General features: G+C 43.2%; 1 protein-coding gene and 1 long non-coding RNA gene across 5 annotated transcripts; both read right to left on the reverse strand.

Moving 5' to 3' along the window:
* Positions 1-899: 899 nt before the first annotated feature.
* zgc:77439 (uncharacterized protein LOC378987 homolog) lies at positions 900-8,141 on the reverse strand. Of its 2 annotated transcripts, none has more exons than XM_049029274.1 (8): positions 8,073-8,141; positions 6,721-6,936; positions 5,880-6,018; positions 5,452-5,594; positions 4,625-4,677; positions 3,203-3,327; positions 2,796-3,110; positions 900-2,285 (listed from the first exon to the last, which is right to left on the reverse strand). In XM_049029274.1, exons 2-8 carry the CDS (start codon positions 6,933-6,935, stop codon positions 1,923-1,925), a joined length of 1,353 nt encoding a protein of 450 aa, XP_048885231.1. In that variant the 5' UTR covers position 6,936; positions 8,073-8,141; the 3' UTR covers positions 900-1,922. The 2 variants fall into 2 exon arrangements, with proteins under 2 accessions (XP_048885231.1, XP_048885233.1); XM_049029276.1 differs by lacking the exon at positions 8,073-8,141 and adding an exon at positions 6,120-6,202 and having other exon boundaries at positions 6,721-6,849.
* A 977-nt stretch (positions 8,142-9,118) lies between these two features.
* On the reverse strand, positions 9,119-11,325 carry LOC125750869 (uncharacterized). 3 transcript variants are annotated; one of them, XR_007400446.1, is made up of 5 exons: positions 11,059-11,325; positions 10,896-10,982; positions 10,579-10,745; positions 10,215-10,336; positions 9,119-9,491 (listed from the first exon to the last, which is right to left on the reverse strand). It is a non-coding gene; the product is annotated as an uncharacterized LOC125750869 (long non-coding RNA). The 3 variants fall into 3 exon arrangements; XR_007400447.1 differs by lacking the exon at positions 9,119-9,491 and adding an exon at positions 9,564-9,913 and having other exon boundaries at positions 10,625-10,745; XR_007400445.1 differs by lacking the exon at positions 9,119-9,491 and adding an exon at positions 9,564-9,913.
* Positions 11,326-13,190: the final 1,865 nt, after the last annotated feature.

A 13,190-nucleotide genomic window follows, 5' to 3' on the forward strand; every position in this document is an offset into this window, starting at 1 on the left:
GTAATGAATGTTAAAGCATTACAGATGATGGATCAGTCTCTCCTAGCATTCCACAATTGCCCAATGCTTTATACGGAATGAAGGCCTCTGATGGGTCCATCGAGAATATCTCTTTTACTTCATTTTAAGACACCCCAGCGTGGCCCTGGCATTGCGCTTAGGGGAGCTTAGAGAGATGTGCAGTTTAATCCCATTAATCCTGACAATAGAATAATAGCATAATACTACTATTGTGGGGGGGGGGGGGCATCAAACATACTTCTGAACATTTAGGCCAAAAAGTTACACTTTTGCCCCTTTCTGCGGTATTTATAGACTCTTCGTCATCTAGGATATTGAGGTTCTTTCAGTCTGTGCTTCTTCCTCACTGTCACATGAAGGACCTTCTTGTGGAAAGTTCTGGTGAATCCAGGAGCATCACCGTCACCCGCAGAGACCGTAACGCAGTCAGAAGCTCGCAGCAGGCTTCACTGTCCCTTCCCTAAGAGGCACTTTTCTCTTCCGGTAACTAAGTTTATAGGAATGTTCAGTGTCTTTTGGAGGGTTCTGCACGCTCTGTGCTGCTTGGTTTCTCCAGAGATCCTGGTGAAATTCAGCTCTTTCAAGAAGTGCAATTCTCAGAATTGTCCCAAACTTCACCATGCATGATTAGCCTTCAATTACAACTAAATCAGAAATCTGCTCACTAAACACCGAAGTGTTAAAACTGACATAAATAAAGCAGACACAGAATCTTTGACTCCGGAGAGGGTATTTCTCAGCAGTTAAGCTATTATTGCTGCCATCTGGTGGTGCTGCAAAGGGAAATCATTGTATCAAACATTTAAATAAAACTTAACAGCAATTAATTCATTTATAAAAACTTCAAAGGCCGGCAGAAACCACAAGTTGAGAATTGCTGATCTTTGACAACTGATATACTTTATTACTTAAAAAAAAGTTAATAATTTTGCAACATCTGACACTGGTAAAATATTTATTTCTTTCACTTCATGATTACATACTTAACATGAAAGTTAACAATATTCTAAACCTCTTTTACTTTGCCCATCAATTTTCAAAAGCTAAAAGGAGAAACTACGACTAAAGGGGATTATTGGAATTTAAAAACAACTTTTAAAATCCACTACATTAAACTAGATGTTTAAAAGGGTTCTGTGTTACATTGCTATACAGCACATTGAGGTAACCACACAACAGCAGAGAATATGAAGAAACTGATCAGAATGAAGAGGTGTTTAGGAGTCTTACACTCCGCCAAGACCTTAAAACAAGCCGCATTCATACAAAGAGCAGCGATTCTGTAAACCACAGGGCAAACATGAAAGCACCGGAACTCATAATGGTCATCAATCAGGAAACACTACTGACCAGTCAGACAGCCACTTCCAAGAAAGTCACAAAACATTATGAAAGTATTAAAAGTCTCAGATATGTAGTGATAAAAATGCTGTCTAGCTCTGTGCTTTTTTTATTAATGTGTAGAGTCAGTAGTGCAATATTTGTCTCTTCCTTCCATTAGCTTATTCAATCAATAAGTATATTTAACATTTTACATTTCATGATTATACATATTTTATTGTAGCTTTTTAATACTGAATGCAACATAAGATGTATTTTAAAAACTCTTATTATTTCACAGTCAAAAGGTCCATATAGTCACAAGGGAAAATGGTTTCATTACATATAGTTTCTACCAAAGTGCTGTTCTGTGTTTTTGTGTTAAAGCTTCCTTCTGCAGAAGTGAGTTTATCTGTGGAAAACGGCAGGGTCAGGGTGGTCAAAACAGTTATCGGAACAATTATAAGGTTCTATGGTCTGGTTCGGCCAAGGCTGAAAATTGGTTTGAGGATTAAGTTATTTTACGATGGAAATGTGCAGGTTGGGAAATCCTATGACAGAGGTTACAGGATTGGCTACTTCTAAACTTCAGCCTTGTGGGCTGGTAGGGGCTTTCTGATTGGCTGGCCCTCCTGTGTGTATACTACCCACTCCCTGTCATTCAGTACACTGTAACGGTACGTCTTGTAACTGAGCATGTCCTGAGCACGGTACACTTTGTTGGCCTCATATAGGTCGCTCCAGTATGGAGGCAATGGCTTAAAGCCTCCAAGCCGGGCCAGTTCGTCGTTGTACGCCCACTGCTCCGAGTCCAGCTTAAGGATGTGTCGTGTGGCGATGCTGCGTTTCCGCCGGGCCGCGACATCCGCCTCCATTTCCCGCTCCATCTCCACCCGCGAGGGCAGGACGAATGTCCCATCCAGTACAGAGAGCGCAAACTGGGTCTGGCCAAGAGGCAGGAACCATCAGAGATGGAAGAAAGGATCAAGAATGGGAGCAGAGACAGAGGGAGATAACAGCGGGGGAACTGCAGCACGTGTTGCGACATCGAGGACTAGACCCTGTACCTCGACCACAAACGATAAGACTTAACTAATTACGTGCAGAACATTCAACAGAGTCAGCAAAGAATAACTATGTTCAGGTCAAAGGCTGAAATGTGCCAATCACATGGACAATACACAGCAGAGGCTTCTATTCAAAGCGACATGGAGCAATTGGGGGTTAAGGGCCTTGCTCAGGGGCCTAAGAGTGAAATCACTCTGCCAGCAATCTTTCAGTCACAGGCACAGCGTCCTGAACCACTGAGCCACGCACTACATATGCTATACAACCACACAAACACATCTACATGCGCAGTTACCGAAATCAGCTGGAGACCTAATGTAAATATGTTAAACAAAAACTGAGTAATGCTTCGTTGAGGTGATCCGAGACTTTGCAGAATTACTCACCTGGCAGTGGAAGTGGGGAAAAGGGCAGATAGCTCTACAGATGCCCATGATGAAGAGTGAGGGGAAGGCAGGGGGGATCAGGAACTTGTAGAGGGGCGAAACAAAGTGGTCTTGGACATGCAAGCCCAGCTGCTTGTGCAGGAATGGGAAGGTGAAATTGTAGCCAGTGCAGAGCAGAAAGACCTCAGGCCGGGTCACCCGGCCGTCCTCGAACTCCAGTGCCCCATCCTCTAGGACACGTGTCACAGGTGGAGCCTGCTGCACCCCCGGGGGCATGGGGCTCAACAGGGGATGCTTGGCGTGGCTGAGGATTACCTAAGGCACAGGGCAGGGGCGCACCAGTGAGGTCACACATGGAAAGGGCTGTTGAATAGCTACCAGAATTCCGAGCGCCGCAGGAGGAAGACCTGTGTGCCCACGCTGGACAGCTCCATGGCAAGATCAAGTCCAGAAAGCCCAGCTCCCAGCACCACCACAGACTTTCCAGAGAAGGGCTCGGCACTGCGGTAGTCATGGCTGTGCATCAGTTTCCCTGTGTAAAAGCAGCCGATCATGTTAGAGGAGTGCAGGGAGGAGCCAATCGATGAAGACGGAGACCAGAGCTGCCCACATGGTACAAGAAGAGTCAAAATGAGTGACATCGCACAGACAGAAACAGAGACTGATCACACTGAGCAAACACAAGCATAAGCATCAGAGCAACACAGAAACATGGTTTTAAAAGCTGCGGAAATATAACAGCGGGTGATGATTAACTCATACATTTTTGGATTTTGTGGCCTATTTGCTGGGAAATCAGATAAGACTAAAGGGTCAGTCTGCATGGATGGCTGGTCCTATTTGAAAAGGTGCCCCTTTGAACTATTCTCCGGCTTAAACAAATCCAAGGTCTTCGGGAAATCAATGGGCTATATGCTTAGGTGACGGCAGCCTCTAAGCCCCCCCCGGTCCTGCATGGGCGATGACTGCTGTGGACTGACATCAGCTGGAGGTCACTGCTCCAGCGCAGAGGACCTGGAATGACCCCAACAGTACGTCCATCCCCAGGTTCACCAAAGGCGTTGAGAAGCAGAGAGCTCACAGCACACCCTGTACCAGCTGACTTCGGCAAAAAATCGAATCATTTAACAATGTTTAACTCTGTGATTCGTATGTCCTTACCACGCATTGTGCATTGTTATACAGTATGTCTATACATAAGTATGAATATTAGCATTTATTCACCTCTAAGTGAATTAAAACAAAAGCACATTTGTACTTTCTTATCTAAGTTACCAACCGGTACCAAGCGAACTCATTAGGTGAAAATGCAGAACTGGTTGACTGTTTGAGAGACCTGACATGCATCAACGTGATGAAAAATTTGAAATGCAAGTTGAAATTCAATAACCCTAAGTACTACAAATTTAAACAATGTAAAATAGGGTTTGCTAAAATAAATACACTCACCCTTCTGTACCTATTAACAGGAACATGAGCAAACTTTTCAAGGGGCAGGTACATTAACGGGAGGACAGGACTTGGGGAGATTTTACATGATCACTGATTATCTAAAAAAGAGGTATTGGAACATTAAGCTGGAGGGGGCACTTTCATCCGTTCAGGCAAAAGGGGGAGGTTCTCGGGTACTCCAAGTCCCCCCCCCCCAACGCGCAAGTTGACTAATATGGTTACTTCACACAGAAGCCTAACAAATAGCTACAGGGCTAAGTGCGCTACACTTCAGCATTCACGCTGCATTTATATCAAATCTAACTGTCCTGTGAGGTCCACAGAAACACACAGCATGCAGAAAGTATGCGGAACAAACACAAGTGATTCAAACACACCTGGAAACTTTCTCAAGCCCGGAATCTCGGGGATATAGGGCTCGAAAAAATGCCTGAAAAGCAATACACAAGAATTGTTAAGAACTAAGTGCCAGAAACAATCTTCACGGCATGTCTGTCATGTAGCGACGAAAAAAGCGAAAACAACGAGACCATCAAGCTTCATCCTGTGTTGAAAGCCGACAGTAATAACTTCTGCGTGACAAACAAAATAACTGCATCACAATTTATTTAATAATTCTAACATTGTTATACAATGCAAGATGGGCATCACTGAATATTTCTTAAATCCCTATAATATATCCCTCGTTAGCTAAAGGAGTTGTAGTAACATAAGGTAACAAAGGTATCGTGAACTCATGCGATTACGTCAAATTTTTAAGTGAAGCAAAATGAACCAGGCTACTTTCAGATTAAAAGTCCAAGTGTTATGCAAACTCCACAGAATTGGGCCCATGTGTCTTCTAAATAATATGGGGAACTGGAACCAGGTGACCATTTAATTGCCAAGAAATTAGCACTTCAACCAGCAAGTCATGTCAGATTTTAAAAGATCTTACATAAATCCCATGAACTGCACACGACGGCGATGATGGGCCAGTTCATGCATGTGTAAGCTACGTACTTCTATAACGAGATTAGGACTAGACCACGATAGCAGCAGCCCCCTTTACTGCCTGTTTAAAACACTGACTAAACAAATTTTTGCTACAAATTAGCCATTATATCCCTTAGGTTAAGAGGGCACTTATTCTTGGCGAAGAAGAAAAACTGATATTTGAAACGCAGTGGGTCCGTCTCCCCTATAAAAGGCGGTTTGTACTAACCCATTGCATACCATGACGGCATCAAAGCGCTGAGTGACACTCGTGCCCGGATCCAGGCCGTCACTGGTAGTGATGTCCCAGGCCAGTCCGTGCCAACCATTCTCCACCTGAACGGGCTTCACCAAATCCACCATGGTGCCAAACTTGACAGTGGAGAGACAGAGCAGCCTCAGGATATTAAAATATGCTTCTGCAGACATTGAAAATATCCCAACAAAATGTTATACGCTTTTCAGATAAAGTAAAAAAGTGTGCAATGATGACACAGCATGAAATTTGTATGAATGATGCAGCGTCGTAGCAAATTAAGAGCCCATGCTTGTAGCTTATTACCGCCGGAGAACATCAGTAAAGCTCCATATTGCTGGAGATGAAACAGGCCCCGCCCAGCCACCGGCAGGTTCTCGACGAGCCGCTGCTGCACCTACCTTGATGTGGTCTCTCACGCGGAATCGGTCGCAATAGTGCTCCAGGTACTTCCGCACTTCTGTGTGATGAACAAAGGATGGAAGTCGCTCCTCAAAGGGGAAGTCGGGAAATGACATCACTTCCTTGGGGATATTTGTTCTGTCCAGCAGAAAAACCGAAAAAATTACCGTTGAATAAGGGACACAACACCGATAAATGCGAGCCACTTTTATTTGACAATTTCGTCCAAAACAACTTACATGAAAAGGCTACGTTCTGTATGGGTGCCACCAAGGACTTGAACCCATGATCTTAGGGTCATAAGTACAATACTCAACTTGAGCTATAGGATCCATGGAAACATACCCACAATTAAGAGAATCAAATGACACTGCTGGACTCACTCACAGGATACTGCTTAACAGGCTGAGTAAAGCCAACACATCCAAGCAAATGTATATTTGGGCCTATATTGTGTTTATGATGTTACACTACCAAAGGCATATATTATTTTAATAATATTATTACAATATGCTATGAAGCCAAAGGTACATAAAGTGAACTTTAAAATGTGTCAGGTACTGTAATCATTCAGCATATTCCTGTAATTAATTAAAAATTTTAGAAGTCATTTTCTTACAATTTAATGATTAATACCTGTAAAGCCTGTAATATATAAAGAGTAACTGGTCATCTATGCACCTGTTTATAATTATAAATTACATGGGTAATAGCTCAGATACAAGACAGATATCAGTATTCATGTATGAAAACAGCCAATCGTGTCAGGGGTGAGAACAGAGGAACCAATCAACTAGGCTGAGATCCCTCCCCCGGGCCGTGCATGTGTATGGGGTTCACCTGAGGTCGCGGTACATGCTGCTAAGGATTGGAAGCCCATTTTCGTAGGTCCCGACTCGCTCCTCGTAGACCCAGGTGCCTCCCACATGCTTGCTGAGCTCATACACCACCGGTGGGGCAAAGATGTCCTGCCGAGCCAGCAGGTGTCGCGCTGCACAGAGCCCAGCAGCCCCAGCCCCCACCACCGCCACCCGCAGCCCGCTCAGCCCAGCCATGCTGTGGAAGGACAGAACATTCAACTGCAAAGCATTCGCTGCATTCATCAGTCACCATTATCATTCTGTTCAGGGCTTTGGGGGGGGGGGGGTGAGGTGACAGTGTGTCATTATTCATCACTATTGTAGCTATTCTTCTGGTTATTATTATTGTTGATAATTAATGATAATAATAATAATAATTACGACTACAGCAACAATAATAATAATCACAAGAATAAACTGTCATTCGCCTCGCAAGAACCATAACCGATGGCTATCTAGTCACCCTCTGAACACACAGTTTACTCTGCTGCCATCGGGACGCAGATAGAGGACTTTGAAATGGACACGGGCTCCTTTCGGCAAGCGTTTCGTTCCCAAGTGAGGGCACTTAACTTGCCACATTAATCTTGTACCCATCACATCTCCGCTTCTAACTGGATGTATATATAGTGTGTGTATATGTGTGCCGTTTGATTATTTAGGTCTAAAATGTTTAACATGGTAGAGGCCTGTAATGTACTTTGTATTGGAACAGACTGTGAAGACTATTATTATTATTATTATTATTATTATTATTATTATTATTATTATTATATAATTACTACTGCAGCTACTAGCAGTAGTATTTCAAAGAATACTACAGAATTCCTGGCTGCTCAAGTGACAACCATCCGCACCAGAGATTCTAAAAACATTATGTCATTATCTCCAATAAAAAGTGGTAACACGGTACAGTGAACTACTGCAGACTTTCAAAATGCATATGAAAAGTTTGCAATGTTCATTCTTGCTATTTATAGCACTCATATATCGTATGTATCGAATGTCGACTTCGCGCTTACGGAAGTGAAGTCGGGCTATTGTGGATGGAGGCGGACAGCAGCCTCGAAGTAAAACACCAAGTCAGCAGTCCATTAAAACAAATATCGGACGGGCAAGTTACAAAAAAAGTTAAATAAAAATGTTCAATCGTCAATGCCTACAATTCAGTTTGAAAAACAGCTTTAATGCAAAGTGGAAAAACTACCTTTAACCATCACAGTTGTTTTCATCAAAGCATGTAGTTTGTTGTTTTTTCTACAGATGTATGCAAGACATAATTTCTCATAATTGGCATTTATCATAAATAGACACAGCAAATACTGGACTTACTGTGTAGCGTCCGGACTTAATAGTTTCCCGGTTGAAGAGAAGGCAGTCTAATGTGTTCATATGCTGTAAATATGTAGGTCAATCCAAAGCCCAGCCCACCGTGATCGGTTCCCTCCAATGATTGGCTGTCCTCCAATTCTAAGACCGCCCCTTTCTTAATCTCCAGTCCAGGAATGAAAACCTTATTCATTTGGGACACTTGAGGTCGCAATTGTTTTTCGCAGTCAGTACATTGTAAATTATATATTCATACATACAAGATTTTAATGAAACCAATATTTAAGTGAATGAAATTTGAATAAAAACAATATGTACAATAAATAAATGCTGGAGATCGTATATTACGGGATGACATAGAATACCTCATCCGTAAAATCAGACCGAAACATGTACAACAGCCTTATAATCTCATTTTAAGAGCTTTTTATACCAAAGCTTCTTTAAATTACTAAATTGATTTAGTAGTGTTCGTTTACTATGCAATTGTGTGACTGAATTAATGTACTGGCAAAAACGTTTCAAAATGGACATTTATACATCAGCCCCACATTGTCTAATAGGTACCCTGCCCCGTATGTCACTTAGGGCGAGTCTTTTATTTCGATGTAGTTCTGACATAAGCCGAAAACCGCACGATTATCAGGGCAGAGTTCGAACCTGCGTCGGGAAAATCGAGCAAACAACAAGACCAACGCCTTAACCATTCAGTCATGGGCAGGACGCAACAGACCCCCAGGGCTGGGTCGAAAGGTTGAAACGGTAGGGGGAGGCGCACACATGAAAATGAAAAGAGAAATAGTATTACGTTATAAGCTATGACGTAGCTTATTCTTCTGTTTGATATTTTTCTTAGCATTTTACAGTCTTTCCTGTTTTAATTGCGCTCCCCCCCCCCCCCTTTCAGTCTTTTGCATGTTACTTGTCTTTTTTATAATACTTATTTTCTGAAAACACTAGAAGGTTAATGGCAAAGCAGTTTTTTAAACAGATGTATTATTGTAACAAAAATGAAGCAAACAAAGTCATTTTTAAAGGCTTTTTAATAACGCTGGACAGTTTTGGGCTGCCCACATGTTGTGCGCTGGTTGGTGTAGTTTTTGTATCGACACTTTTTTTTGCTACCGTGACGTCGGTGTAGCACTTTCCCTTCCCACCCCCGCTTGATTTACAGGCTCTTTCAACCAACCAGTTGAATATAAAGAGTTACAGTCACAGAGTACACAACTGGTTGGTCGAAACAAAGTCGTGGTCTGGATTTATACTCTCTGGATCTGAAATCACCACCACTGATGTCCACAGGTACCAATGGGGGGCTCTTTTGCTTTCTGCAGGGAATGGTTTGCAAGGTGGACCTGCTGAGGTAGCTCTGTTCCCTGCAGCAACGTATCCTTAACTGTTCTCTTCTGTCCATCAAGTAACCTGGAAAAGTACACCAAAATTCTCAGCATCAGAACCAGTGGCAGAACAACTAAACTTATGTAAGTCGCCCTGGCTAAGGGCATCTGTGAAATACTGTAAATGTAAACACTGGGCCCTGGGGCATGCCCCCCTACCCAGATATCATACCCATAATGCCCTGCAGTAGTTAGGAAATTCCACAAACAAATACAAAACAATACAAGCTATTACTTTCAAAAGTGTTTTAAGTATTGTACCATTTTACTTTTTGCAGACTCCCACCATAATGAAATTGTATACATAAAAATTAAATATGTAAAAGTAGCATGTCACAAGTCTATACAATATCCGTGACATCAGTACCTTAATCCTCATGAATGCTTTGCATGTGTGAGATTTACAGTCGCAGGGGAGCCCTCAGTGCCCCACCTACCAGTTCGCCCCTGGTGAGAAGACTATAACTGATCAGTAAAGATATATTATTACATCAGATCTGTCTGTTTCTTATGTAGGTTCATACATAAGATCATATCATACACATATTCAACTCAATTTGATCATTCTGAGTATGAGTGTTAACCTGAACATACAATAACTTTCCTATATATTACTGTGAAATATCCGAAGACACGAAAGTCTCACTGTGAAGACACAGTGCTGTTGTCAATGGTAACCAGCAGCCGTTGACCACTGTGTAATGTGACCATGTTTGCACAATTGCCTGAGGAATCAGAATAGTTCTACCCTTGCAGTCTTTTGGTCTGTTTCTTTCTTGCTGATACTCCATCAACAGCCTCAGGCAAAGACCTTCTGAAGCTCTAAGGGTGTCAGGTCTGTGGGCGGCCTGGCCACGGATCACAAACAGTCTGACAAAAGATAAGGCGAAATAAATTAGCCAAGCAGCACTGAACTACGTCATTTATCCTAGCTAAGCTGTAATGAATCACCAATATATACATTATACCTAGTGAACCTAAAGTAGGTATGCAGTTTTTATTTGACAGTACTGGTTGGGTCATGTTTAGTCTCTTAGGTCTTTGAAATGTCCTCTATCAACACTGATACATTCCCGGAACCTGCCCCTGACACTGTGACACACATTACCTACCTTGACAACACCTTACTGCTATCAGCACCGGCCACCCTGATCGTACCTCCACAGCTCATTGTCGAAAGCACATTGAACATCCGCATTGGGCTTTCAGCTGCTCAGTTGCTTAGACAAACGCCGACGGGCCAACCCATGCACACCAAAGGAAGAGCGTAGGAACGGTCCTGATGCAACGGAAAGATGTTTGGATTGCATGACAGTGCTGCCATTGTCATATGTGACAAAGGCACAGCAATATTAGTTGTGAAGAAAAGCCCCACAGACCCCTAATGTACAGACAACATTGAACATGCACTGTAAAAACCATACATCACCTCAGCAGGCTATGGTGAGTAAAAGTCTTCACAATCTGAAGCACAGGCTGGACTGTGTGAGACTCCTCTTGAATCAGGCCTAGTTTCCTGGAAAATGCAACTTAGGTAAAATGATTTCACAAAATTCATCTGCCAACAATTGTACTGCACAAAACATACATACAGGTGCAGATTCTCACAGCCAGTTCCAAGTGATGCCGGATGCCAGTCCCACAGGTACAGCTTCAATAACAAATGATCAAACACTGGGCACGGTAGCTCAGCTGGTGAGTTATTTGAATATCTTGGTGTGCACTGCAGAATTGAACTGCCGGATGAAGACTGATGGAAGGGCAAAAGAGAAGGACATTGAGGGGTTATCAGGAGATACCAAGAAGGCTGCAGGCGAGCAGCACCCCAGTGAGGCTGCGAGAGAGAGGAGGGTGCCGACGAGCACCAGGAAGTGCCAGCAAGACAGTAGGTGAGGCAGGCGCCAGTGCGGCAACAGAAGCTGCGCTGGGAAAATTGAAATCCCCAGAGGAGTGGTGGCGGATGCAGTGTTTCCTAGTCCAGAACCCGGAAATGCAGGCTCCTACAGGACTTAAAGTCGACTTGCCTCAGCCAGCTACCACACATCTCCTAAAACCTACTGGATGCTGAGTGCCTCCTGAGTATCCGCATCTGGGGTGAATCCCGTCAACAACTTATCCATCTGAAGGAGGAGTGCTTTCACCTCGGGGAACATCCACACTACAGTATCACACCTCCACTCTAGTGGTGTAGCCAGCCGGACAAAGAAGCCCATTGCCAGGAGGCGGTGCGACGCAGCCAAATACCAGATGCGCCTCAAGGGGCTTGACATAGTTGGAAGGATCCTTGGTCCACTGCAATCTGAGATGCAATCTGAGATGCTGGGGATGCGGAGAATGTGGTCTGACATGAACAGAGAACCTCAATGGGAATGTAAGGGGTAAAACCTGCTGGGGTACATTCTGTCATGTGCATAGCGTTGAGGAGGAGTATAAACCCCAGAGGCAGCCTTTGCATAGGGGAACCTTCAAAGGGAACTTCATTAAGGTAACTATAGAGGGGTTAAGTCAAGGGGTTAAGTCAAGTTTACCTGGGACTTGACATTGTTTTGATGGAAGGAAGACTGATTGGGCCTAACTATGGCGGACCCATGGATTTATGGGGAGCTCGGGCTCATGATAAGTAACCATGCCAGGACCGCGGAACACAGGACAGAGGGGCACATATAAACACTTGTAACGAGGAGAATATGAGAGGCAGGTGTGGGAAATAAACTCATAACTAGGGATGAGAAATAGCTGGGATGAACGCCAATGAAAAGGCATAGGATGGCCAGCAGTGACATCTGCTGGCCAAACAGGAGCAGGACGAGATTGACAGAAACGTGACAACCGCTGGAAAGGCACAACTCAATTTCTGTATATACCTGCTGTCTAGAAATGACCTTCTCTAAATATAATGCAGCACTTTAAGAGTTTATCTGACTGCATTCATTATAGTCTTTTTTTTTTTTTACAGCGAAACATTTATTCCCTGAATCAAGAAATATCCAGAGTTTCAAATTTCTTTATCCATCCATCCATTTTCCTAACTGCTTATCCTATTGGGTCGTGGGGGGTCCGGAGCCTATCCCAGAAGCAATGGGCACGAGGCAGGGAACAACCCAGGATGGGGGGGCAGCCCATCGCAGGGCACACACACACACCATTCGCTCACACATACACACCTACGGGCAATTTAGCAACTTCAAATTTCTTTATAACCAGTGTAATAATGTTCTTTGGGCCGAAAATATGCCACTTCAGCACATTCTAACACACTTGACTAAGAAGTTGTATCACTGGGTTTCTGGTACTTCATCATCATCATCATCATCACTTCTGGGAGTGGATACATGTGCTTTTACTTATAGTAAGAACAACCCTCTTGTTTATTGCACTGAAACTGTAGACTTATGTCTGAAAATCATTCTTCAGGCATAGAGCTTATGGGTGAGTTTCCCGAAGCCTTCTTAATGCTACATCGTTCGTAAGTTCCATCTTTTAGTTAGTAAGTTCTATCTTTTAACGTAGAACTTACGAACAATGTAGCATTAAGAAGGCTTCGGGAAACCCTACATCTCCATTTGACAGATCTGTGAACAACATAAAAATAAATGGGTTTTACATCGTGTGCTCATCATGACCTTGCAATATTGATCAATATTGACATTTGTATCTATGGAATTCAAAGTATGATCCTTAATTAATTATTGGTTTGATTCATTCTTATTTAGACTAATGGAAA

The sequence above is a fragment of the Brienomyrus brachyistius genome, chromosome 10 (assembly GCF_023856365.1).
Source record: "Brienomyrus brachyistius isolate T26 chromosome 10, BBRACH_0.4, whole genome shotgun sequence".
In the NCBI taxonomy this organism is placed as follows: domain Eukaryota; kingdom Metazoa; phylum Chordata; class Actinopteri; order Osteoglossiformes; family Mormyridae; genus Brienomyrus; species Brienomyrus brachyistius.